Below are 26,872 nucleotides of genomic sequence, written 5' to 3'. Positions count from 1 at the left end.
GTTTCGTGCACCTTGGAAGAGAAACTACTTGTGGTTATTCCCACCGTGTTAGTGTGAAACACAATTTTAATTATTTATAATTGAATGTAACAATTTGGCCCCCGTGAGTAGAGGAATTATAGTATATAACTCCTTCCCATATGTAAGTTCTTCACCTAGCGGGAAGAATAGGCTGCTAATAAGGCAGAAGAAGGTAGCTCAATCAAATAGTGTAACTTGGTTTATCATTTAAGTTGTGGCTGGAAGAAAATCCCAAAATAAATTTCCTCCCCCTAATTTGCTTCAATCCATTGACAGTTGCTGTTTGGTGGGGGTGGGTTGAACTGAGAGAATGACTGGCTTAAAATCCTCCAGGGAGCGTCTGCGACTTATGGGGGGGAGGACTGGATTTTGAAGGGGGGGCTCCTGACTCCTAGCCTGGCACCTTCAGCAGCCTCATTGTCTGAGAAGGAGGGATTGGCCTCTATTCACAATAGAATCCCTTATGCCGCCCGGCTTGAAATTTTGGGCTTGGGCAACCTGGAACTACACCGCCTTCGGTCTGACCTAAGTGTAGTACATAAAATTATCTACTACAACGTCCTACCTGTCAACGACTTCTTCAGCTTCAACCTCAATAATACACGGGCAAACAATCGATGCAAACTCAAAGTAAACTGCTCCAAACTCGATGGCAGAAAATGTGACTTCAGCCACAGAGTGGTCAACGCCTGGAATGCTCTACCTGACTCCGTTGTTACATCCTCAAACCCCCCACAGCTTCAACCTCAAACTGTCTATCGTGGACCTCACCCCTTTCCTAAGAGGTCCTTAAAGGGGGCGTGCATAAGCGCACCAGCGTGCCTACCGTCCCTGTCCTACCGTCCCCATTTATTCGTAACGGGGTGGGTTGCGGCAGCCGCTACTGCAGGTTTGCTGAGGGTCATGCTGCTTGCGCTTGATGCGCACTGTGCGTGCATGCACAGTGCCACCGAACTTGCTCTGAGCATGCGCAGAAGCAAAAAACCAAGATGGTGGCACCTATGGCGCGACCGGGAGAACCAGTTCGAGGGCATGGCGGGCCTAGGTCGCTACCGGTTCCAGTGAGCCAGGCCGCCAAGTAACTACCAGTTCGGCTGAACCAGTCCGAACTGGTGGCAACCCACCTCTGATTCGTACCCATTGACTGTGTTCATATTTATGTTTATACTTTATACCTGTTATCCTTTTCCATGTTTGACAAACTAAATAAATAAACAAATTCACCCAAGTTGCTTCTCTGCGCAAACGAGGAGCCGCGTCCCTCTATTCTCTATTCCAACACCTCCAGTTCTCCTGCCCACCAATTCTGCTAAGAATGTAGGAGATGCTTCCGACTAAATAAAGCGAGCTTTGCTATGCTTGTGCAGCGCGGTTCTCCCTCCCGCATGATGGAAGCTCCGTTCAGCAGGTAGCCATGGGTACCATCGGTGGGCAAACAGAAAGCAGCTTGCAGCTCAGCTCTCCTGACTTAGTGACGCCTGCGCTGAAGAATGAGCAGCCTCCTATGTAGGCTGAGAATACCCCCTCTTTTGCAAATGGCAACCCTTATTTCCAAATTTGCATGTGAACACCTGTATGGGGTGCATGGGGGTCAGCAGGCGTGCATATCTATAGGGTGTATGTAAATGAGGATGAAGATTCGTCCTCCGAGCTTGTGGGTTAGTTTCCAAAAGTTTTGTTACCAGGTTAGGTAACATCTTCGGTGGAGTTTAGGGCAAGGGTCTCCAACCTTGGCAACTGTAAGACTTACAGACTTCAGCTCCCAGAATTGGAACCTGGGCTGTCAGCTTTCTGTTGTGGCCTGCCAGCGGCCAGTGGAGCTGGCAGCAGATTCGGAGAGTGAGGAGGTTGGGGAGGAACATGGGCCAGTCCCGTGTCTGGGGAAGGCTCTGGGGAGGGCTCTGCATCAGAGGCAGAGAGGGGGCCAGAGCCGTCTGACAGTTATCAGCTGCCTTCAGAGTCAGACATCAGTGGGGCAGGAGAACAGCTGGAGCCTGTTCCCCGTGTGCGCATGCGCAGAGTTGCCAGATGAAGGGAACAGCTAAAGAACAGGGGTCGACTTGGGAGTAAGGCCACAGGTGGACGATGAATGGCCCCTCCCAGAGGAAATAAAAGAGGAGCGAAAGGGGAGGGGAGTTTGCAGGAGACAATTAGTTTGCTTAATTGGTTTGTGGCTCTCCGAGACTCTTTGCCAAGTTTTGCAGATATCGGCCTGGCAGCTCTCCAAGCCAGATAAAGTCTGTGACTGTAAATCCTCCCTTGAAAGACTTTGCTGGATGTGAATGAGCAGAATTCACAGGAAATTAATAAAAGGGGTTTTTGTCAGGACGAGGAGTTTGCTTCAGGCTCTTGGGAAGCTTCGGTCAGAACAAGGAACTCTGGGAATTGAAGGCCACAAGTCTTAAGAGTTGCCAAGGTTGGAGACCCCTGTTCTAAACCAATCCCCTGATCAAGGCAGGAGGCTTATATACAGTGAGTCCGTGACTTATGAGGAATGAGGCTGAGGAATTCTGGGAGTTGAAGTTCATAAGTCTTAAAGTTGCCCAGGTTGGAGACCCTTGGTTTAGGGGATGTCAGTGTCAGAGTTTTTAAGGGCTTCAGGTGTGGGTGTGTCAAGTGAGAGTCTTGTGATGGATCAGCTGTGAGTCATCAGTGAGAGTCTTGTGATAAGGAGATGACATCAGGTCAGGATCATTGGGAGGTTAACTGCTGGTTGTGGGCTTGTATGGGTTGGTTGTGGTTTAGTACTGTCTCTGGTTGGCTGTGCGATTGATTTGGATTCTGGGGGGTTCATAGGCTAATTGCGGGTCAGTGTGTCGGTTGAAGGAATCGCTTGTGGAGCTCCAGGCTTTGATGGACTCATGGGTGTGGCAGGTTGACACACCCACACCTTAAGCTGTTATATAGCTTTGGTCCCCACGATGTAAAAAAGATGTGGAGACTCTAGAAAGAGTGCAGAGAAGAGCAACAAAGAGGATTAGGGGACTGGAGGCTAAAACATGTGAAGAACGGTTGCAGGAACTGGGTATGTCTAGCTTAAGAGAAAGAAGGACTAGGGGAGACATGATAGCAGTCTTCCAATATCTCAGGGGTTGCCACAAAGAAGAGAGAGTCAAAATATTCTCCAAAGTACCTGAGGGCAGGACAAGAAGCAATGGGTGGAAACTAATCAAGGAGAGAAGCAACTTAGAACTAAGGAGAAATTTCCTGACAGTTAGAACAATTAATCAGTGGAACAACTTGCTTCCTGAAGTTGTGAATGCCCCAACACTGGAAGTCTTTAAGAAGATGCTGGATAGCCATTTGTCTGAAATGGTATAGGGTTTCCTGCCTAGGCAGGGGGTTGGACTAGAAGACCTCCAAGGTCCCTTCCAACTCTGCTCTTGTATTTGTATTATAAGCAGAAGAATTCTGCTATAAACAGAACACTGACATCAACATCCCCTAAACTCCACTGAAGATGTTACCTAGCCTGGTAACATAACGTTCTAAACTGACCCACAAGCTCAGAGGACGAAACTTCACTCTTACCCTACACCCGAGCTTCAGATATTTGCCACTATTGCAAATGTGATGTAAATCTGTGATGCGAGGTTCTGCGATCTGAGCACCTCTGCAAAAAAGAGACAACAGCTGCATTGAAGCTGCTTCCCACCCAGCTCTGCAGACAATATTAAACAAATGACCCATTGGGAACCCCATATTAAAGGAACATATCTTATGTGCAGTCAGAATTCGAAAACAACATTTAATACGGCATTTAGTACTTGAGTAAAATGGTTTGCTGAGATCGGCATATGTGGGACTGATTGGGGTAGATCGTAGGGGTGATACTGAAATATAATTTTATCTTTTTTCACTTATCTCTATATCAAATTATTGTACTTTACTCCAGTTTTATTTTAAATTGTTTTACAGGATTTTATCAATAAGTGATGTTTGGAACTCTGCACTCTGACATGGCCTATGGGCTAATCAATAAACTCAACTCAACCCAACCCAACCCAACACCACCCAACCCAAACTCAACCCAACCCAACACCACCCAACCCAAACTCAACCCAACCCAACACCACCCAACCCAAACTCAACCCAACCCAACACCACCCAACCCATACTCAACCCAACCCAACACCACCCAACCCAAACCCAAATCCTAACCCAAACCCTAACCCAAACCACATAACAGCATTTCCGATGCTTCTGCTTGTCATTATTAAACAAATTCCATATTGCCACTTGCAACTTCCTTCCAGCTTCCCCATCGACTTTGTTGGAAGCCAGAAGTAAAAGATCCACATGGTGATCTCATTGTCCTACGATGATGCAACAGCTGCCGATTCAAGCACCAGTCCTAAATCTCCTTTTTCAATGCCATCATAAACTTTGAATGATCTCTGTACAATTGTCCGGTAAGTGAGGACAACCGTAACCTATTTTCTTCTTTCTTTTCTTCTTCAGATTGTCTCAAGCAAGAAAGTAACGAGAGCACTCATTCTCGGGAATGGAAAACCAGCCGGAAAGGGAATGATAACGGTAGGGTGATCTTTTCAGACAAGTGGTGTTAAAGTATGGAATCCAAGGGCAGGACCCAAAGGAAACAATCAAGGCTCACTGCAGTGATTTATTAGACCGAACATAATGGAGGGTGTGTGTGTCTCATCCAAAGGGATAGTGGGAGACACATGTCTGCGTACAGAGAGGCATTCGTACATTTCAGAAAGCAAGGGGGAAATGATGCATGCATGCATATTCATAAGCAATAGTGCAATATATCTCAGTTGCTTCCCTCCCTTCTGTTATCTACGGAGAACAATCATCTTAGTTAAAAGAAGCATTTGCACATTCAGGGGTTGCTATGGGAATGTTCTGATAAAACTTGCCACAGGCCACTGTGAGCTACACAGACAGCCCTTTTTACATCTCAATGGGTCTACGAAAGAGTCTCTGTGAGCCTTGATGGTTCAGTGGTTAGAATGCAGCATTGCAGGCTGAATTCTCACCGGCTCTAAGTTGACTCAGCCTTCCATCCTTCCAAGGAGGGTAAAATGAGGACCCAGATTGTTGGGGGCAAGAGGCTGACTCTGTAAACCGCTTAGAGGGGGCTGTAAAGCACAAAGAAGCGGTGTATAAGTCTAAGTGCTATTGATGTTGCCCATCCATCCATCATCCATGATGTGCAGTGGTTAGAATGCAATATTGCAGGCCAACCCTGCTCGCTGCCAGGAGTTCGATCCTGACTGGCTCAAGGTCGACTCAGCCTTCCATCCTTCCGAGGTTGGTAAAATGAGGACCCAGATTGCTTGGGGCAGGGGGCTGACTCTGTAAACTGCTTAGAGAGGGCTGCAAAGCACTGTGAAGCGGTATATAAGTCTAAATGCTATTGCTATTCTTTCCCACATGAAGCGGTATATAAGTTGAAGTGCTATTGTTATTTACCAAAGGGGTCCCAGATTCAGTTCCTGAAATGTAATACTGCCACTGAAATAATGTAAGGTGGAAATATTTTTACACTTTAAATGCTTGTGCTTTTTTTTTTTTTTTAATAATCAAGTTTATTTTTTGCTGGGTTTCGCTGTTGTATCTTCATTGTTAGTAAATGCCATGGCCACATTGTATTGATAGAGAAATGGTCAAGGAAGGGAGGAAAAAAAATCTCACTGGGACTATCCATATAAGGTGGCCTGAAGTGAGAAAGAGATTGACGTCTATTCACCAGCTTTCTTGGACTAAGTCCAGAGTGGAACTAATGCTTTCTTTCCAAGCAGTGAATACAAAAATAAATCATCTTTTTTTTTTAAATAGTTGAGCTTTTGGCAATCAAGCTCTTGAGATTTTGTATGACTTTTATGTGAAAATGCTCAGAATAACATGATATTTCAGGCAACTCTCAGTCCTGCAGTATTGCAGGCTGACTCTGCCCACTGCTAAGGGCTCAATCCTGACCAGCTCAGGGTTGACTCAGCCTTCCACCCTTCCGAGGTGGGTAAAATGAGGACCCAGATTATTGGGAGTAAGAGGCTGACTCTGTAAACTGCTTAGAGAGGGCTGTAAAGCGCTGTGAAGCGGTATACAAGTCTAAGTGCTACAGCTATTAAGTCGTTATTAGCAGGAAAACCATTTGCACCAATGTGTGCCTGGGTGTGCAATGGCACACTCCTGCCCCCAAACATGGATCCGTGTTATTTTTGCCAATTCTTTCATGTGCAAAAGAGCCACGAGACTGAAACAATTGCAAAGGGCTCGATAGAGAGATAATCTGGAACATTTTGCGAGTAAGAGCAAGCTTACTACTTAGCAACAGGTATCTTAGCAACAGGCCTTCTTCTGGCTACACACGGAGGTCTGCCTTTTCCATCAGTTAGTTGTGCTAATGAGAAGGAGCACACTCGAGTCTGCACATGGGAGTAAAGCCAAAAATCGCCCTCTCTGAACCGTATTTTAAAAGGGTATTTTTCTCTCTCTCTCTCCACGTCTTGTTCTCTTTTATCGCCATATACTTCTGGGGGGGGGGGGGGGTAGAGTAGCTTGTTCCACGCTTAATAATGATACGGACCTGTGGGATGAGCTGGAGGGCTTGTGAGGGGTAACATGTGTTAGGACAGGGGTCCCCAAACTTGGCAACTTTAAGACTTGTGGACTTCAACTCCCAGAATCCTGGGAGCGGCTGGAGAATTCTGGGAGTTGAAGTCCACAAATCTGAAAGTTGCCAAGTTTGGAGATGTGTGACTTAAATTGCAGCTGGAGTGGTGCTCCTATATAGCTTCCCCAGGAGAGTTGAACAGTTGCAGGAATTGGATACTTCCAGTCTAGTGAAAAGAAGGACAAATTCCGGTATTGAAAGAATTGAATTCCAGTATTGAGAATTCTCGGAGTTGAAGTCCACAAGTCTTAAAGTTGCCAAGTTTGAAGACCTCTGTGTTAGGAGATCACTCAGCAACCTCTGGGGAAGTTTTAAATGGTTTAACTCCTGTGCTGTAAGGCGAACAAGAGAGGGAAAGAACCAAGAACCCTCAAAGTGTCTTTAAAGCTTTAACTAACTGCCGAAGAATTGAGCCTAAGAAAGCAACCAAAGAAGAACAAAGATGAAAAGGTGCCCAGAGTCATGCAATACCTGAGAGATCTTTGGATCATTAGAGGTTAGGGATGTAGCCTAATGAAGAGAAGGACTAGGGGGGGACATGATAGCTGCCTTCCAATAGCTGAGAGGCTATCATAACAAAGAGGGGGTTGTCCTGTTTTCCAAAGCTCCTGAGGGAAGGACAAGGAGAGACGGATGGAAACTAATCAAGGAGAAACCTAACCTAGAACTAAGGAGGAATTTCCTGCCAGTGAGAACAATCAACCAATGGAACAGAAGTTGCCTTCAGAAGTTGTGGGTGCTCCATTACTGAGAATTTGCAAGAAGAGATTGGATAGCCATTTGGGTCTCCTGCTTAAGCATGGGGTTGGACTAGAAGACCTCCAAGGCCCTATTCAACCCTATCAGTATATGTTCTATGTTCTAACACTATGCATCAGAGTCAGAATGCCAACTGGATCTAAGCAGGCCTGCAACCTTTATTGGCAGCAAATGTACAGGTACTCTGCCTCCCCTATAATATACCTAAATAAAGTAAAATAGAAGAGAACGGAAGAGAAGAGAAAGAATAGAATGGAACAGAACAGAATAGAGAAAAAAAACACAATAAAGAAAGAATAGAATGGACTGGACTGGACTAGAACAGAACAGAAATGAACAGTACTGAATAGAAATTAGACTAGACCGGAATGGAAAGGGCTGGAACGGAACGGAACAGGATTCTTTATTGACTAAGTGTGATTGAACACACAAGGAATTTGTCTCTGGTGCATAAGCTCTCAGTGTGCATGCAAACAACAAAGCGAGAGATCATTCATCATAAATCATAGTTTCAATCTTTAACCATAAGATACAACAAGAAGTGATAATGTTAGAGAATAATAGGAGAAGGTAGTAGGGAAGATGAGATGATGAGAAAGATAAGTACCACCTAAGGAGCCTGGCACAATGTCCTCCCCCGCCTCCCCCAGCTGACCTTGAAGGTGAGAAGATTTCTTCCTTGGAGACACAAGGCTCCTGTGACTCTGGACACACTCAAACAATGGAATGTGATTTGCCCATTGCCTGCAGTACAGAAACATTTTTACTAGCTTCATTTCACCATCACGGTGTAAATACCTAGGAGGCTCAGGTCAGTCTTATACCTCCCTGCTCTTCTCAGATACCGACCTTACTTATTGCCAGGTTCTGCACAGCAGCACTTAAAATCCACCCGGTGATGCCCTGTGCCATAAAACCAGACTCAATGAGCATTTAGTTCACCGTCCCAGAGTGCTCTGTAATTTGATATCGTCTGCCACAGACGAATCTTTCTGCTCCCTTAGACCCAATCCAAGTGCTCCAATCTCCCCTTTTAGTTTCTTCTAGACTCCTTTCCCCTACATATTTGCTTTCTGTTTAAATATGTTCTGATCTCTTCCTGCTTCTCATAACTTTTGTGTATCTTGTGTGTTTTCCTTGACTGCATCCCATCCTCTTTAGGCAGATCTATGACGGTAATAAAGATTGGATTGGATTGACGTCTCTTTGCGTACTACATTTTAGATTCCTGTTTTCTATATATTTTCTGTTTTAATATATCTACTGCAGAGGTGGGTTTCAAAATTTTTTAGAACCTCTTCTGTAGGTGTGGCCTGCTTTGTGGGAGTGGCTTGCCGGCCATGAGACTGGGTAGGAGTGGCTTGACAGACATGTGACTGGGTGGGAGTGGCTTGACAGCCATGTGACTGGGTGGGCATGGCCAACTTGTAAAATGTGATGAAACTCACTTAACAACGCTCTTGCTTAGCAACCAAAATGTTGGCTCAGAAACTCTGGCATTTGAAGCATGCAAGTCTTAAAGCTGTCAAGTTACAAGACCCTTGCACCGCTGACCCTTTAGAAAAAAAACCCCCAGGGGTGTTCAAAGTTGACAGCTTTAAGACTTGTGGACTTCAACTCCCAGAATTCCTCCTCTCGCTCTTCATCTTGATGATGTGTGGATGGGCGTGGGGAGGGAGCTGGAACTGGTTCTAAACGGCACTGTAGATTTGTGGAACCTCTTCTATAGAAGAGCTTAGAACTGGCAGGAATCCACCCCTGATCTACTGTATGTATCTTCTAACTTTTCATAATATTTATGTAAAGGTAAAGGTTTCCTTGTCCAGTCATATTGTAGTCTAGGGCAGGAGTCCCCAATCTCTGGGCTGCGGGTGACTACCAGGTCTTGGCCTATTCGCAACCGGGCCGTGTGAGTGGTGGGTTGGTGTGTTTGTGTGTCCACGCAGCCCCACTCACACGAGTGGCAGGCATCTGAGCTCGCAGCCCCATTTGCACAAGCGGCATGTACAAGTGGTACCTATTTATCTACTCGCATTTGCATGCTTTATGTGAGCACAGCTAGGTGAGCAGAGCTGGAGTAAGTAACAGGGGTTCATCCCATCATGTGGCTCTCGGGTCTCAAACCTGGGCTGTCCTTAGTGTCTTGAAACATTGAGCCATCCCATCACTTACTTTTTCTTATGTATCTTCTTTATGTTTTTTTAAATTCATTGCATCCCACCCTCCTTATGCTGGTCCTTGACCGTTATAAAGATTTGATTGATCAATTGACTGGTGGGTTGACTACCCTTTGCATACTACATGTGTCAGCGTTCCAAATAGCATCCAAAAGTAAATCAGAGTCCAAGGCAAAGTATTGCTCAATTTATTTATTCCAATTTATTAAGAGAGCCATGTTGGCACATCTGGAAAAACCCGAATCTGAAAGCTTCCCAGTTTTCTCACCCAGTTGAAAGTTCAAGCTCTTGCCCCCACACCCACAAGTCCATCACATGGTCCAATCTCCCACTGCCATGCTGGCAGTTCCACCCATCCAGTTCTGGCCAGGTGAAGAGGTGCAGAGACAAAGGATGATCTTGGCTTTCTAGAAAGAATTTTGTTATGGCTACATAGCACCTAACTCCTTACAATCCCCCCTGCCATTTTCCCACAATAGAAAAGGCATAGTAGAATAATAGAAAGTGTGTCGGGTCAAAGATCCAAAAGGAATATGGCTGCAGGCCTGACAACATCGCTGTGTTGGGTATATTTATAATAGATTCAGGCCACGGAGGCGATTTCATAAGGGAATCAATCACGGCTGTCCTTTGCAAGGAGAGATACTGACGCTGAAGCTCAAATACTTTGGCCCGATGTTGGGAAAGACGGACGTCAAAAAAGGAGAAGGGGATGATGGAAGATGAGATGGTTACATATTGTGGTCGACACAATAAAAGCAAATTTGGCCAAACTCTGGGAGACTATAGCGGATGGGAGGGCCTGGCACGCTGTGGTCCATTAGATTGCGAATAGCTTGACCCAACTTAGTGATGGAACAACAACCACAAAACACATCAAAGGCAATTAATAATTAACCAGTGGAGTGGCTTGCCTTCAGAAGTTGCGAAGTTACTGAAGGCTTTTACAGAGAGACTGGTCAGCCGCTTATCTGGAATGGTGTAGAGCCGTGATGGTGAACCTATGACACACATGTGCTGGAGGTTGCATGCAGAGCCATCTCTCGGGGGGCACACAAGCCGTCATCCATTGTCCCTTCTGGGTTCTGGTGTGCTGGCCAGCTGGTCTTCACACGAAGAGGAGAGCCAGAAACGGAAGGAGCAGCTGCCTGGCACGGTGTGCACTATTTTGTGGCACACACATGTGTACCGGCCCCTTGATCTTCCGGTTTCTTGCATGCACGCACACGAGAAGACCAGACGGTGGGTGCGCATGACCATGCTGCAAACCGAAAGCTCATCTTCCCGGCGTGCGCATGCACACTGGGTGGCTGCTCTCCCACTTTCTGGCTTGCACACGCACGCCAACTGGCACTCGTGCGGCCAGCTGGCCTTCGTACACACATGTGTGCCAGAAACCAGAAAATATGGCGGCCGATGTGCATGTGCACGCCAGAAACCAGAAGAGCAGCCGCCCGGCGCACGCGTGCACACCAGGCAGCTGCTCTTCTGGTTTCCGACACATGGACACGCACATGCATGCGCTCCCATTTTGGCACTTGGTGCCGAAAACGTTCGCCAACATTGGTATAGGGCAGTGTTTCTCAACCTTGGTGACTTTAAGTCCTATGGACTTCAACTCCCAGAATCCAACTTTAAGTCCTGTGGACTTCAACTCCCAGAATCCAACTTTAAGTCCTGTGGACTTCAACTCCCAGAATTCCCCAGCCAGCATAGCTGGCTGGGGAATTCTGGGAGTTGAAGTCCACAGGACTTAAAGTCGCCAAGGTTGAGAAACACTGGTATAGGGTCTTCTGCTCGAGCAGTGATTAGAAGACCTCCCAGGTCCCTTTCTACTCTCTTATTCTGTAATTTCTGTAATTCTGTAAACGGAGAAGATACCTATAGGTTGGTTTTGTTTTTTTTGCCTGTTTCTATGGCTCCGACGCCACAACGAAGCAACTCTTCCTCGTTTTCATCCAGATAGCCGAAGCTTGTGGCGCTACTTCATTGAATGTCTTTTGTCTCTTGGGGTTTTCTTTCTGGTCCTCCTCATTTGCACCTCGTCGATTCCTTGAGAGGATCCCGATGGAGGCATTTGACCTGTAGCCTTGCCCGTAGCTCAGCATGCTTGATGAACTTTGCCGCAATCTGTCTCTAGAGAAAGAGGACTTGAAGGCCTGGGACGTGTGATTTCCAGCACCGAATGTGGAAAATAACCATGTTTAAAAACATAAGGCAAGTCCGTCTGGCTGCTTGATTTCAGTGAGCCAAAAGATGGTTGTTTTGCTGTTTCCTGTGGACGGCCTTCCTGGGGCCTTAATGATGTGCTTTGCTGGTCTCGGGTTTGGCCATAACAGAGTGGAGCTTTCCAAGTCTTCTTCTGGTGGAATTGCGCTTCTTCTGCCAGAGAAAAGTTGCCACAAAGAAGAGGGAGTCAAACTATTCTCCAAAGCACCTGAGGGCTGAACAAGAAGCAACGGGTGGAAACTAATCAAGGAGAGAAGCAACTTAGAACTGAGGAGAAACTTCCTGACAGTTAGAACAATGAATCAGTGGAACAGAAGTTGCCTCCAGAAGTTGTGAATGCCCCAACACTGGAAGTCTTTAAGAAGATGTCGGATAGCCATTTGTCTGAAGCGGTATAGGGTTTCCTGCCTAGGCAGGGGGTTGGACTAGAAGACCTCCAAGGTCCCTTCCAACTCTGCTATTGTATTGTATTGTATTGTATTGTAAAACCATTGATGAGGGAATCCTGAGCCTGGGAGTGACGTGGAGTCTCTGGCTGACATCTGGGCTGATCCTGCTCTCCAGATGTGCTGTTTGTATGGCCCACCACATCTGGAGGGATTCTGGTTGGGAAAATTGCGTCAATCCCCTTGTCAGCAGGGCCGTGGCATTTTTTTCAAAGGAATGGACAGATGCACAAAAGCCACTGTAATTGGGGTGGGAAGTGGGAAGGGGAGAGAATGGGGAAAAGGGATGGCAATGAAAGGTAGAAAATCCAGCCACTGGCAGTAAGCTCACAAAGAGTCACAAAGCACCATTAAGAATAGAATGGGATGGGATAGGATGGGATCAGAGGTGGGTTGCTCCCAGTTCATTCCAGTTTAGCTGAACTGGTAGTGGCGGCAGCAGGAGGCTTTGCCCACCCATCTGGACGCTTCTGTGCAGGAGCAGAAACACTGTGCGAGCGCGAGCAAAACTGTAGTAAACCAGCTGGCAACCCATCACAGGATAGGATGGGATGGGATAGGATATGATAAAATAGGATAGGGTATGGTAGGGTAGGGTAGGGTAGGAAAGGATAGGATAGGATAGGATAGGAGAATGGAATGGAACGGAATGGAACAGAATGGAACGGATGTGATGCAATGCAATAGAGTAGAGTAGAGTAGAGTAGAGTAGAGTAGAATAGAGTAGAGTAGAGTCGAACAGAACAGAACAGAATTAGAGCAGAGCAGAAAAGAAAAGAACAGAACAGAATAGAATAGTAGAATAGAATAGAAGTAGAGTAGAGTAGAATAGAGTAGAATAGAACAGAATAGTACAGAAAAAGAGTAGAGTAGAGTAGAATATGAATACGAATATGGAATGGAATAGAATAGAATGTGACCTTGGAGGTCTTCTAACCCAGCCCCCTGGTCAAGCAGGAGGATCTATACCAGCGATGGCGAACCTTTTTTGGCTCGCGTGCCACAAGTGGGGGGAACGCAGGGGGGTTGTGTGCGGGCGTGCCACACCCATAATGCAACGCGCGACCCCCCCCCCCATTTTTACATGCTTTTTTCTCCCTCCCCAGGCTCCAGAGTCTTTATAGGAGCCTGGGGAGGGCGAAAAGAGCCTCCCCCGCCCCCCCGGAGGCCCTCCGGAGGCTTCAGGGACCGTCCCTGAAGCCTTCGGAACGCTTAAAACGACCCTCCGAGCAACCCGGAAGTCACTTCTGGTTTGCTCGGAGGGTGGTTTTAAGCGCTCCGAAGGCGTCAGGGAAGCCTCTGGACGGTCCCTGAAGCCTCCATGGGGGGCAGGGGAGGCTCTTTTCGCCCTCCCCAGGCTCCTATAAAGCCTCTGGAGTCTGGGGAAGGCGAAAAATAGCTTTTAAAAAGGTGAGCTCAGCTGGCCAGCGCGCCCATGCGCGCTGGCCAGCTGACAGGGCAGCACCTCGCGTGCCCTGACAAATGGCTCCACGTGCCACTTGTGGCACACGTGCCTTAGGTTTGCCATCACTGATCTATACCATTTCAGATACCATTAGAATCTTATGGGCTGTCCATTCTTCATTTAATCCAAAGTATTATACTGCCCCATAAATTTGTCTGTGTGGGAATGACCAAAGGAGACAGGAGAAAAAGCCACAAACAGGACAACCAGTTCACAGAAGTCTTGCAAGAATATGTTAATGTAATAACAACTTTTTATAATAAAGATGGAACTCCTCCTCCTTTTGTAAGAAGTCTCTTGGTCAAAGGGCTGTGCGTAGGGGCTATACAGAAGAAAATCAGCTGGGTTCTATGGCTGCGTCATGAATACAGATTACAACTGGCTCCAATTTGACTGTCCCCTGCTGAGTAGCCAGCCTGCTGTTGCTGCTGCTGAAAACTTTCCTAGTGCCACTCAGTCCCCCTCTGCACTCAGTTGATCAGCAATCAAGCAGGGAAGGTTGCAAAAGAATTAGCCCCATGGAACAGAAAGGAATCGGGTCAACGCTTGAAGGGATGGTGTCTTGCCAGCTGTAACAGATTGCAAATGGCTTGGCCAAGAATGGCACCGTTGCTCCCTCCCGGTTGAAGGAAGCCTTCTCCTGGAATTCTCAGTCATCCAGGTCAGGGGTGTCCCAAAGGTGTTTTCCCCCCAAAAAAAGTCAACTGTGTTTCTTTGTTTTCTTGTTTCCTTGAAGACATGTCACTTCTCATCCAAGAAGCTTCTTCAGTTGTAACGGAATGGTAGAGAACGGAAGGATTTATATTCCTTGCAATCACCTGATCGTTTGCAGTCTATCTGAGAGTCTTTGAGGCTCCAGGAGGCTTATATGTGCCCCCCTCAGGGTCACCTGAATAGTGCCAATGGGTGTCCTTTCAGCAGTTCCAAGAAGTTTCCACACTCATCCACACTTCTTGGAGGAGAAGCAAAATGTCTTCCAGGGAAAACAAAGGAAGTCCAGTTGCCTTTTGAAAAAGTACCTTTGAGACCTTCTCCTGGAAGAAACCAGAGGGGGAAGAAGGCTTGGCTGCATTTGTGGAAAGGAGAGAAGGCCAGGTCAGTGGGGTTGAATGAATAGAGCTTTTGTAAGTGTACACACACACAACCACTTGATTCATTCAACTTGATTCATTCACTGATTCATTGCACAGTTGACTTTGGAGGGTTACTATGAACGAAGGAGTTGCAGTGCCCGACCAACTGCGTCGGTTGTAAGTTTCAGTCTATGCCCCTCCAGTTTTAAATAGAAGGATTCAGAGTCTGCGTAGTAAGGCATTTGTCCAAATGCCCACCGAGAATCCATACCTTCAAAGCACTCGTCTTGAGTTGGATAAACCTTCAAAGAAAAAGTGTCTTCAAGAAGATCTTGGATTTCTGCCAGCTTTTCCTTCAGAACTTAAACAGGGAGCCAGTTCAGAAGATCTCCTTTGGTTTAAGGCAAATGAGAAAAGCAGCATCCTGCATTAGGCAGGAAAAAAAAAACCCAAATGCACAGGTAGAGGATAGGCAAGAGGCATGGCGTCTCGTGTGGTTAGGACGTTGGGATGGAGTTAGCAAGTCTACGTTCAAGATCTGAGTACTGCCATGGGGCGGGGTTGAGCTCCCATCCTTCGCTCCAGCTTTGCTCCAGCTCCTGCTCGGGATATGAAAGGAGCTCCTGGACAACGGTGATGTCACTGCTAACACTTTCAACCCGGAAGCACCTCGGTGCTTCTGTCACGAGGGCTGTGCTACCGGATAGGCAGTACTTGGCTCAACAGTAGTACCTGTGAGAGGGGATTTAGATGTCCACTATGTGTCCTAGCCAACCACCGCTTAAGTATGAGCCAACAATGGGCTGCAGCTGCCAGAAAAGCCAACACGATCCTAGGCTGCAGAAACAGAGGGATAGCATCAAGATCACAAGAAGTGGTACGACCGCTCTATACTGCACAAGTGAGGCTATCCTTGGAATACTGTGTTCACCGCATTTCAAAAAAGATGTTGAGACTCTAGAACAGTGTTTCTCAAACTTGGCGACTTTAAGTCCTGTGGACTTCAATTCCCAGAATTCCCCAGCCAGCTATGCTCTAGAACCATGATGGCAAACCTATGGCAGCCATTTGTTAGGGCACGTGAGGAGTTGCCCTGTCAGTTCCAGTGCGCATGCTTGCACTGGCCTTATTTTTTGGGCTGTTTTTTGCCTGAAGCCTCTGGAGGGCCAAAAATCACCCAATGCGCAAACCGGAAGTTCAGGAACAGATTTCCGGTTTGTGTGTTGGGCTTTTTTTCGTGCTCCGGAGGCTTCAGGAGGCTTCCGGAGTGCGATAAACGGAAGTCCGGTTTGCCCGTAGGGTCGTTTTTTTTACCCTCTGGAGGCTTCAGGGAAAACTGCATCCAGTTTTGGTCACCACACTATAAAAAAGAGGTTGAGACTCTAGAAAAAGTGCAGAGAAGAGCAACCAAGGGGATTAGGGGACTGGAGGCTAAAACATATGATGAAGGGTTGCAGGAACTGGACGTGGCTAATCTAGGGAAGAGAAGGACCAGGGGAGACAGAATAGCAGTCTTCCAATATTTGAGGGGCTGCCACAGAGAGGAAGGGGTCAAGCTATTCTCCAAAGCACCTGAAGGCCAGACCAGGAAAAATGGATGGAAACTGAACAAGTTTCAACCTAGAAACAAGGAGGAACTTTCTGACAGTGAGAACAACCAACCAATGGAACAGAAGTTGCCTTTGGAGGTTGTAGGGGCTTCATCACTTGAGACTTTCAAGAAGAGACTGGACTGCCATTGGTGAGAAATGGTGTAGGGTCTTCTGCTTGAGCAGGGGGTTGGATTAATCACTGGATGACCTATAAGGTTCCTTCCAACTCTATTAATCTGTTAAAAGATGCTTGCCTTGGGCAAAGGGTTGGACTGGAAGACCTCCAATGTCTCTTCCAATCCTATGATTCTATGAAACGTGATGTGAAGTAGTGTCCTCAAGAAGATCTTGGATTCCTGCCAGCTGTTCTTCTAAAAGATAGACCTGGAGCCAACTCAGAAGATCTGCTTTGGTTCAAAGGCAAAAAGGTGGGGAAGGATCCACTGAGTTTCTTATTTCAGCTCTAATTGCTTTGCCCTCCGAGCACTCCCCCCCCCCACAGCTTCTCATAATGGTCCATTGCTCTGGGCTTTCTCCAAAGTAGTGGGAGTTTAAATGGAGACTTTTCTCTTCTGGAAAAATAAAAAGACTCCGAGACAAGAACGATTGGATTTCTTTTCTACTCTCTCATTCGAGATGACTCCATAATGAGCCAGCTTCCTGAAAAGCAACGATAACATCAAGCAATAATGCGTAATGATAAAACAGCACGGGCATAAAGAACGAAAAATTGGACGGCTTTCTTTTCTTCTTTTAAAACAACCTAAGGAAATGCAAATGGTAAGGCAATTACAAGGCACTGTTGAAGTTTGGCAAAACAGAGAGAAGGACAAGAAGGGGGCAAAGCTGAAGAGGAAAGGGAAAATAAAAGCAGAGACTAAGAAGAAGAGGATTGATGCCTAGTCCAAGCCCTGATCTCTGCATGAGCTGCTCTCCAGAAGATAGACTAGGCCAAAAAACTCATTTTGTTCCTTTTTTTAATTAACATTGAATATGGTTAACTGCTTTCCTCTCCAGGCATTAAGTCATTGCCTCACTTCGGGTACGTGAGAAATAAACTTTGGCAGACTGCTAAGACTCTACTTGAGTCTTTCAGAGGCTGCAAACTGCTGAGACGTTGAAGACTGGATGGCCAAATCAGTACCCAATGCCTGCAACTGTTCAACTCTCCTGGGGACAGCTATGTAGGAGCACCACTTTGGCTGCAATTTAAGCCAGGCGTCTCCAAACCTGGAGAACACCAAATAGAAGCTGGGCAGATACAACCTCGAAGACGACCCTCACTCCATCAAAGACCCAGGAGTGCTCATCTTAAATGATCTAAGCCCCAGAGCTCACTGTAACAGCATTGCCAAAAAGGCATTAAGAGTTGTAAACCTAATCTTGCGAAGCTTCTTCTCCGGTAACATTGCACTGCAAACTAGGGCATACAAAACCTTTGCTAGACCAATTCTCGAATACAGCTCGTCTGCCTGGAATCCACACTGTATATCAGACATTAACACAATTGAGTGGGTCCAGAGGTATTTCACGAGAAGAGTCCTCCACTCCTCTGCTCACAACATAATTCCTTATGCCACCAGGCTTGAAATTTGGAGCTTAGACAACCTAGAACTACGCCACCTATGGTCTGACCTAAGCGTAGTACACAATGTTATCTGCTACAATATCCTACCTGTCAACAACTTCAGCTTCAACCACAATAATACACGAGCACACGGAAGGCGGGGCTTGACGTCACAACGACACAACATGCAATCTTGGGGCTCCAGGATTGCTGTCGATATCTCTGTTCCTGGATGGTCCTTTTGGACCTAAACTGTTCTGAAGGAACAGTGATAGAGAAGAGCATGTCCCTCTGATCTCAGGGACATCGCAAATTCCCTGATTGATCCAGGAGAAAGCTCTTTTTGCCGGCTACAAGAGAAGCAGCCAAAATGGCTGCAGAAGGTTGGAACAAGCCCCTGAAACAGAAGCAGTACAGGAGAGACAGTGTGTTGAAATGGTGAGAAAAATTTTTATTATTAGAGAAGGGAAAACCCAAAAGACTTGGAGTTTAAAATAAAATTGAAGACAGAAGGAAATAAGCAGCAAATTAACCCTGGTTTAAAACTATCATGTTATCTTTTCTACCTTAACTTTGTTTGTTTTCTATGGATGGACTTTTAACAAATGCCTCTTACTTTTAAACTGGACTGGTCTCTTTTTTTCCTTCTTCCTCTATACTTTTTCCATTTTTTGTATTCGTGGATTAAAAGTTTCTTCTCTTTTAAGGCTTGGTCGGAGCGTAATTTTAAACATTTTTTTTCCTCTTCCGGAGCTTGGAGTTTACAGAGAGAGGCAAAAACAGATGGAAAAGAGATAACACTGCCATCTAGTGGCTAAAGGTTTGGCAATATCTGATATTACAAAGCTATAGGCTTTGTTTACTGAAAGGGTCAGTGGAAAAAGTTTTGTTTATACTGGTGTTCCTTTGAAGGAAAGAAAAAGCTTTGATTTGAAAAACTCCACTGAATTTGTTTGAAACCTAAAAAGTCTCGGATGTTTTGGCAGTGTTTATAACCTGGAAAATGGCACAATGTGAAGAAGAAAAGGCACTAACTTTGCAAAGAATTTTCTTAGAAAATTCAGAAAGTTTTAATAGTCACAGAGAGAATTGAAAAGAGACTTGAAATTATAGATCAAAATACAGAAAGTACAGGGACAGTGATGAAGTTTGAGGACAGAGCTCAAAAAATCACAGACATATGAAAGTGATAAGAAAATTGTTGACACTGACAGCTAACTGAGAGTGGAGGGAAATGAAAAGTGTGAAATATGGAAAGGAAAGATTGATGAACTGGAACTTTATTTCATATGTCAGAACATAGATGAAGAAAGGAGAGAAAATTTGGCAGAAATAATGAGAGTAATCTCGGCAGAAGCACTAATGATAACAAAAGTTAAGCTGATAAAAGGAGTAGATAGAAGGTTTCGAATCCTTATAAGACATGAAATGAACAACAAGTTCTTAAGAGAAGTAAGACTTATCAAGAAAACACTTAGAATACAGACTTTACAAATGGCAAGAGATATTGGATTACACTATTTCTGGAAGGATACAGGATGATGAAATGAAATGTCACAATGAAATTTAGTTAAATGTAGTTACATTTTGAGTGCTATGTACAACGTAATAAAAGCTATAGTCAAATAAATGATTAATAATGATAACAAAGCATTTATGTATACTAGATTGATAATATGAAATTTTATACAAACTGTGAGGATTTTGGAGATGATGTTGAAAACTCTTTTTATAAAAGATAAACAATTCTATATAGAATATAATATAAAGATGTAATATCATTGGATGATTTCAGGATGATGTAATAAATGCCATAATATAAATTTACTTCAAATTTAATATGCCTTACGTTGAAAGGATGTAATAATAGCTAGGCTTAATGGATGTTTAATAATTATAACAATTTGTATACATGTATATTAGATTGATGATACTAATAATGGGGAAAAACATGGAATTGAAAATTATTAGAGAATGTTATCAATGCTAAAATAATAGAATGACTTAGAATAGGATAACAAAATAACTCTTCATTATTGGATATATTGAAGATGATATAATGAATCATTATAATATAAATGGTTATATATTTAGAATACCTTGTTTAAAATGGAGAAACAATAGTGACAATCAAATAAAGGAAGCATAATAACAATGTATACAAAGATATCTTGATTGAAAATATGTGAATTTTGATAAAATTCAAGTGATGACTATGGAAAGGACGCAGACAGACCTTGTAACCAATCGACACACTGTATGTAGTTGAAGAGGCTTTTATGTTATATGTGTTGTGTGTTTGTGTTTGTTTTAAAATATTTTTTTTATTAAGAAATAATAATAATAATACACGAGCACACAATAGATAAAAACTCAAGGTAAACCGCTCCAAACTCGACTGCAGAAAATACGACTTCAGTGGTCAATGCCTGGAATTCTCTACCTGACTCTGTTGTTACATCCTCAAACCCCCATAACTTTAACCTTAAACTGCCTAATGTTGACCAAACCCCATTCCTAAAAGGTCTGTAAGGGGGCGTGCATAAGCGTACCAGCGTGCCTTCCATCTCTGTCCCTATTTATTTGTACTCATTTCTTGTGCTCTTATTCAGTTTATTCTTATTCCTGTTATCTTGTGCACGAGTGGCAAACTAAACTAAGTAAATAATAAATAAAAAGAAATAAATTTTCAGACTTGTGGACTTCAACTCCTAGAAAAACTCTGGCCACTCCCAGAAGTCCACAAATCTGAAAGTGGCTAAGTTTGGAGATGTGTGGCTTAAATTGCAGCCGGAGTGGTGCTCCTATATAGCTTTCGCAGGACAGTTGAACAGTTGCCGGAATTGGGTACTTCTAGTCTAGTGAAAAGAAGGACAAATTCCAGCATTCGAGGGTCTGTCAGAAAGAAGAAGGGGGTCTCCCTATTTTCCAGAACACCAGAAGGCAAAACGAGAAGCAATGGATGGCAACGAATCAAGGAGAGAAGCAATCTAGAATGGAGACAAACTTCCTAACAGTGAGAACAATTAACCAGTAGGACAGCTGGCCTCCAGAAGTTGTAGGTGCTCCGACACTGGAGTTTCTTAAGAAGAGATTGCACAAATATTGACTCAGAAATTTATAACAGATGATATGCAGTCTCTTGCTTGAGCAAGGGGATGGATTAGAAGAGGGCTCTCCAGCCTTAGCAACTTTAAGCCTGGCGGCCTTCAACTCCTAGGATTCCCCAGCCAGCTTTGCTGAATGGCGGGCACAGCATGAAGGACAAAAGAATCCATCCCTACTGGCTGGGGATGATGGGACTGGGGTCGCCCTCTCCAAGGGGTCTCGGGCGGCTTAGAACCGGCCAAGTGAGATGGGCTATGTAGCAACTTTTCCCAGGAGCCCCAGGTGTGTGTGCATGTGGGGGGGACTCAGCAGTCCCAGTTGAGGATGATGGACACCAGGGTTGCCCTTTCCAAAGGATCTTGGGCAGCTCAAGACCAGCCAAGTGAGATGGGCTATGTAGTCCAGCACCTTTTCCCAGGAGCCCCAGGTGTGTGTGGGGGACCCGCAGCAGAAACGGTTGAGGATGATGGGCACCAGGGTTGCCCTCTCCAAAGGGTCTTGGGTGGCTCAGGACCAGCCAAGTGAGATGGGCTATGTATTCCAACACCTTTTCTCAGGAGCCCCAGGTAGGGGAGAGGTGACTCAGTAGCTCTGGCTGAAGATGATGAGCTTTGCTGGCTGGGGAATTCTGGGAGTTGAAGTCCACCAGGCTTAAAGTTGCCAAGGTTGGTGACCCCTGGATTAGAAGATGTGCAAGGTCCCTTCCAACTCTGTTATTAGTCTGTTAAAATATTTGAGAACTGGGCAGGGCGGCAGAGAGAGAGAGAGAGAGACTGACTTTGAGCAAAGTTGTTGAAATCTCTTCTTGACCAAGGCAACGGCTTTGCCATGACTGTGCCCGAGTCAGCTGCGAAGGGAGTCACCGGCGGGCAGGCTTCATAGAAGCGAGCAGCTAAACGGTGATCTGCTCAGAGCCCACCCCGTGAGTGAAGGAGGCAGCGCAGACGAGCAGCTGCCAGCGCCCGTCGGTGGCTCGAATTGTGTGCACAGCCAGCATTGACAGGGCAAGTAAGTGGAGAGAGAAGGCTGGCAGAGTCTCCGCCTCCCTCAGCCCAGGCTGCGCTTTGATCTTGACATAATCACCCACTTCATCCGGTCTCGGTCCCCACAGGAGTGCCACAACACGAAGAAGCTCAGTTTGACCTGTTTCCCTCTTAGATCCTGGTTCTGATGGTCTGTCTGGTTAACAACTAAAATCCACACATAACCAGGCACCATATAAATGCAACACACTATAAAACAATAATCTTCATCTTCTAATGACCACATCATACCTTGTGGGGTGGAGTCTGGACAACTGAACGCAGCTAGCAAAGTATTTTAATGGTCGGATGCCAATCTGGGGTTTTGTTCAGCAGATATATTCTTAGTGTAAAGCAATGCATATTCTGGAGAGAGAGAACTTTTAGTCCAGATGACCAACTCAGATGGATGCTGCAATACGTACATTTATTTCAGAGTTTGCCATCTTCACTCTGGGTGTGCTGGCTGGATGCGCTGGAGATGGTAGTAACAGCATCTGGACAAGGCCAGTTGGAGAAGGCTGCTGGAACGTTTCTTTGCCCCGAACAGGTGCTGTTCTGAACACAGAAGCAAAGTGGGTGGAAAGGAAGATGGTGCCAAAGCTTTTGCAAATGTTCTCCGCAGCGTCTCTCTGCTTTTGAGCGCAATCGTGTGGTGCCAAAGCTTGCAGGCAGGCGAACGTTTGCCTTTCATAGCTGGGGTTTCTAGTCTTTAATTTTAAAGGAGATGATTACCTTTTATATAAACATTCTATATGAAAATGTACTTTAGCCATTGTTTCCGGCTCCTGAGATATATATATATATATATATATATATATATATATGTGTGTGTGTGTGTGTGTGTGTGTGTGTGTGTGTGTGTGTGTGTGTGTATTTGTGTTACAACCCCTGGTATGACTAAATATGGGAGGAAGGTCACTACTCCCTCTTTCTGTCCTTCGGCTTATCACAGAAGACCATGCAGTCAGAAAACCATATTTTTATTTTTACTGTTGCCTTTTTTTAAATATTTGTGTTGTAATTGTACTGATAAATAAATAAAGGGAGACTAGGATAGATCTATTTCGAGCTAATTAGCTCTCATCAGCTAGCCATACCCTTACTGGGATTAGAACCCGGTTAAGACTCCTGCCTAAGATATATACAGCCCGGGTTCTAATCCCAGTAAGGGTATGGCTAGCTGATGAGAGCTAATTAGCTCGAAATAGATCTATCCTAGTCTCCCTTTATTTATTTATCAGTACAATTACAACACACACACACACACACACACACACACACACACACACACACACATATATATATATATATTTCACAGTTTTCTCACTTTTATGCATGCTTAAACACTACTCCGGAAGTACATTTCTTTAGATTTTAAAACCTTATTTAGCTAAAAGGGGGCTGAGGTAACATTTGGAGTAGCAGAGATAGTAAAGTAAAGGCTCAGAGCTCCACAGACCTACTCTGAGAATTACAGAACATAGAATAATCTGGTTGGAAGGGACCTTGGAGGTCTTCTAAGCCAACCCTTTGTTGGTCAGGCAGGAGAACCTATATTAGGGGTGTCCAAACCTTGGCAACCTTAAGACGTCAACTCCCTGAATTCTTCAGGCAGCATAGCAAAGCTGGCTGGGGGATTCTGGGAGGTGAAGTCCGCAGGTCTTAAAGTGGCCAAGTTTGGACAACATTCTAGACCAGGGGTGTCCAAAATTGGGAACTTTAAGACTTGTGGACTTCAACTCCCAGAATTCCCCAGCCAGCCATGCTGGCTGGGGGATTCTGGGAGTTGAAGTCCACAAGTCTTAAAGTTCTCAAGTTTGGACACCCCTGTTCTAGACAATTGGCTGTCCATTCTCTTCTTGAGAATATCCAACTTCTGAAGGCAAGCAGTTCCACAAATTGTTCCCACTGTCAGGAAATTTCTCCTTAGTTCCAGGTTGGTCTCTTTCAAATGATGTTCCACCTTGTGCTGCCCTCAGGTGCTTTGGAGAATTACCATATTTTTCAGATTATAAGACGTAATTGACTAAGGCGCACCTAAATTTAGAAGAGGAAAACAAAAAAAAAAAGGTTTTCGGCCTCTGCGTGCCTCTTTTTCGACCCTTTTGGGGGCCTTTTTTTGGTCCTTTCCCAGCCTTTTTTCTATCCATTTTTTAAGGCTTTTTGGTCCATTTTGTGGGCTGTTTTCAGGCCATTTTTGAGGCTTTTTGTGGGGCCGTTTTCAAGGCTTTTCTTGGCCCATTTTTGAGGCTTTTATTGGCCCATTTTTAAAAAAAACAGGCTGAAAAAAGCCTCAAAAATGTTTTGGGGTTTTTTTGGGCCAAAAACGGGCTGGAAAAAGGGCGAAAAAAGGGGCGTGCAGAGGCCAAAAAATAGCCGGTGGGTGGGTGGGGCTTTGGCAATATTCGATCTATAAGACGCACAGACATTTTCACCCCCTTTTGGGAGACAAAAAAGTGTGTCTTATAGTCCCAAAAATACGGTAGTTGACTGCCTCTTCTCTGCCTCAAGTACTGGAAGATGGGGATGGAGTAGTAAGAGATAGGAAAATGTGACAGTGTCATGTTTTGATTGGCACAATATCACAGCACTTGCAAACAGTTTTCTCTCGTGGGTTACTGCTTGTCCTTCATAATTTAAATGTTTTAGGTATGGTGTTTAGAATTGTGATGATGATGTTTTCCGTTCAGTTGTGTCTGACCCTGGGCGATTCTGTGGGCCAGGTGTCTCTCCACATCTTCTCATCTTCCCCTACATCTTTTGAGGTTTTTTTATGCTCTGGCTAGTGTCGGCTTTGATGGAATCCAACCACAATGTTCTTCGATGGCCTGGTTTTCTTTTTTCCTTTTAAAAATAGTTTTTATTAAATGTTTTTATCTTTAAAAACAATGAGGAAAACACAACAAAAAAAGAGAAAAAAGAAAAAAAACAAGATATACATAACAATATAAAGTAATTGCACAGCCTTCTATATCGGCATTCATGTTTAGCCTTTGTAGTTCTCCATTCTACATTGCCTTCCTATCGGTTTTACCTTCTCTAGTAATATAATAACAGTAGTACTAACACTTGTAATAATATTAATTGTTCGTATCACCATTATATTTGATAGCCTGGTTTTCTTTTACCACTAATTCTTCCAAGCAGGGTTGCTTTCTCCAGTGAATTCCCCTTCATGTCACAGCCAAAGCAAGTGAGACACAGTTTTGTGATGTTTGCTTCCCAGTGACACAACTGATGTTACGTGCTCCAATACTTGTGAGTCACCATTGCTGTCCAAGGGGTTTAGAATGAAGCCTCCATTAACATCTCCGTACAGATCAACCATTTTTCAATCAATTACACCAATGACATTTTGGGTGCAGTCCAGATGAATCTAGTACTCTGCAATTACCCTCAAACATATATTTTTTTTAAACCAAGGTGTTGGCATCCTCCCCTGATTTCGCCCTGCTGTATTTCGTCTTTTCGCAAATAGAAAATCCATTTAGGAGGAAAAAGCTGAGTACCTTTTTTTTCTCATGGTGAGTGAAGTTCTCCACAGTGGACTTGGAAGCATGAAAAATAAGGTGGCCCAGAGGATACAGACCCCTTTCGGAGTCTACGTACCCATTCCAAGATAACTTTGCTTTCCCACTTCAGATTTTTCCTCTGCTGAACAATGGAAGAAGAGAAAAAGTCAACTACCAACTGATTTTGGGTCACTTCCACCAGCAAAATCTCTGTGACTCACTTGTTTGTTCAGATCGCTTTGAAAGCAAACAGTGGCTAATAGGAAAAAAGCTATTTTCAGCCCTGGCCAATGTCATTCTTTTTATCTATCTGTTTCTTTCCCCACCTACACACCGACATTTTCAGGCAAGATCTGGGGAAAGGAGGAGAATTCTTGGAGAGTAGCTACGTAGGGTACAAGCAGACCAATAGCCCCTCAGTGGCCCCGATTGCAACCTTCAGAAAGTAGAACATCGTACATCAGTGTTGGAAGGGATCTTGGAGGTCTTCTAGTCCAACCCCATGCTCAGGTAGAAAGCACTATTGTTAGACCTGGAAACCATCTTTTACATTGGGCCTTCAGGCCTGCCACAATTTCTACTGTGGGAAAATGGGAGTATATGGAGAATGGGTGAGATATAGTCAAAATAACATTCCTTTCTCAGAGAGTCAAGGACATCTTGCCCTGCAGCTGCGATGGTGTGACTGGGAGGCATCTCCAGTTTTGGACGGTGCCTGATTGGATCATGTGATGGACATGTGGGTTCTGGGCAGGGACTTGGAGTTTCCTTTGGGTGGGAAAAACCTGGAAGCTTTCAGATTTGGGTTTCCCCAGATGTGCCAATAGGACATCTCCAATAAAATGGAACTTTGAGGAAACTCAAGCCTCAGAGTCTTCTTACATTGGGGGGTTGTTACTTGACCTTTGACACCTATACCACTTCAGACAAATGGATATCCAACATCATCTTAAAAACTTCCAGTGTTGGGGCATTCACAACTTCTGGAGGCAATTTCTGTTCCACTGATTAATTGTTCTAACTGTCAGGAAATTTCTCCTCAGTTCTAAGTTGCTTCTCTCCTTGATTAGTTTCCACCCATTGCTTCTTGTTCTACTCTCAGGTGCCTTGGAGAATAGTTTGACTCCCTTTTTCTTTATAGCAGCCCTTCAACTACTGGAAGGCTGCTATCATCTCAGCCCTAGTCCTTCTTTTCACTAGACTAGCCATACCCAATTCTTGCAACCATTCTTCCTGTGATTTACCCAGATGTCTT

At 44.8% G+C, this 26,872-nt stretch overlaps 1 protein-coding gene across 3 annotated transcripts in view; it reads left to right on the top strand.

Annotated features, from left to right (window-relative positions):
* The window catches only part of CPNE2 (copine 2), a 127,385-nt gene that overhangs the window by 52,587 nt on the left and 47,926 nt on the right, over positions 1 to 26,872 (top strand). For all 3 annotated transcript variants that reach the window (XM_081963032.1, XM_081963031.1, XM_081963030.1), the window contains exon 4: positions 4,483 to 4,557. In XM_081963032.1, the coding sequence (XP_081819158.1) occupies positions 4,483 to 4,557 (75 nt within the window). The remainder of the gene's footprint in view (positions 1 to 4,482; positions 4,558 to 26,872) is intronic.

Source organism: Natrix helvetica (assembly GCF_964273705.1).
Source record: "Natrix helvetica genome assembly, chromosome: 10".
Lineage (NCBI taxonomy): Eukaryota > Metazoa > Chordata > Lepidosauria > Squamata > Natricidae > Natrix > Natrix helvetica.
The sequence above is the reverse complement of the archived record's forward strand: the minus strand, read 5'-3'. Positions and strand labels throughout refer to the sequence as shown.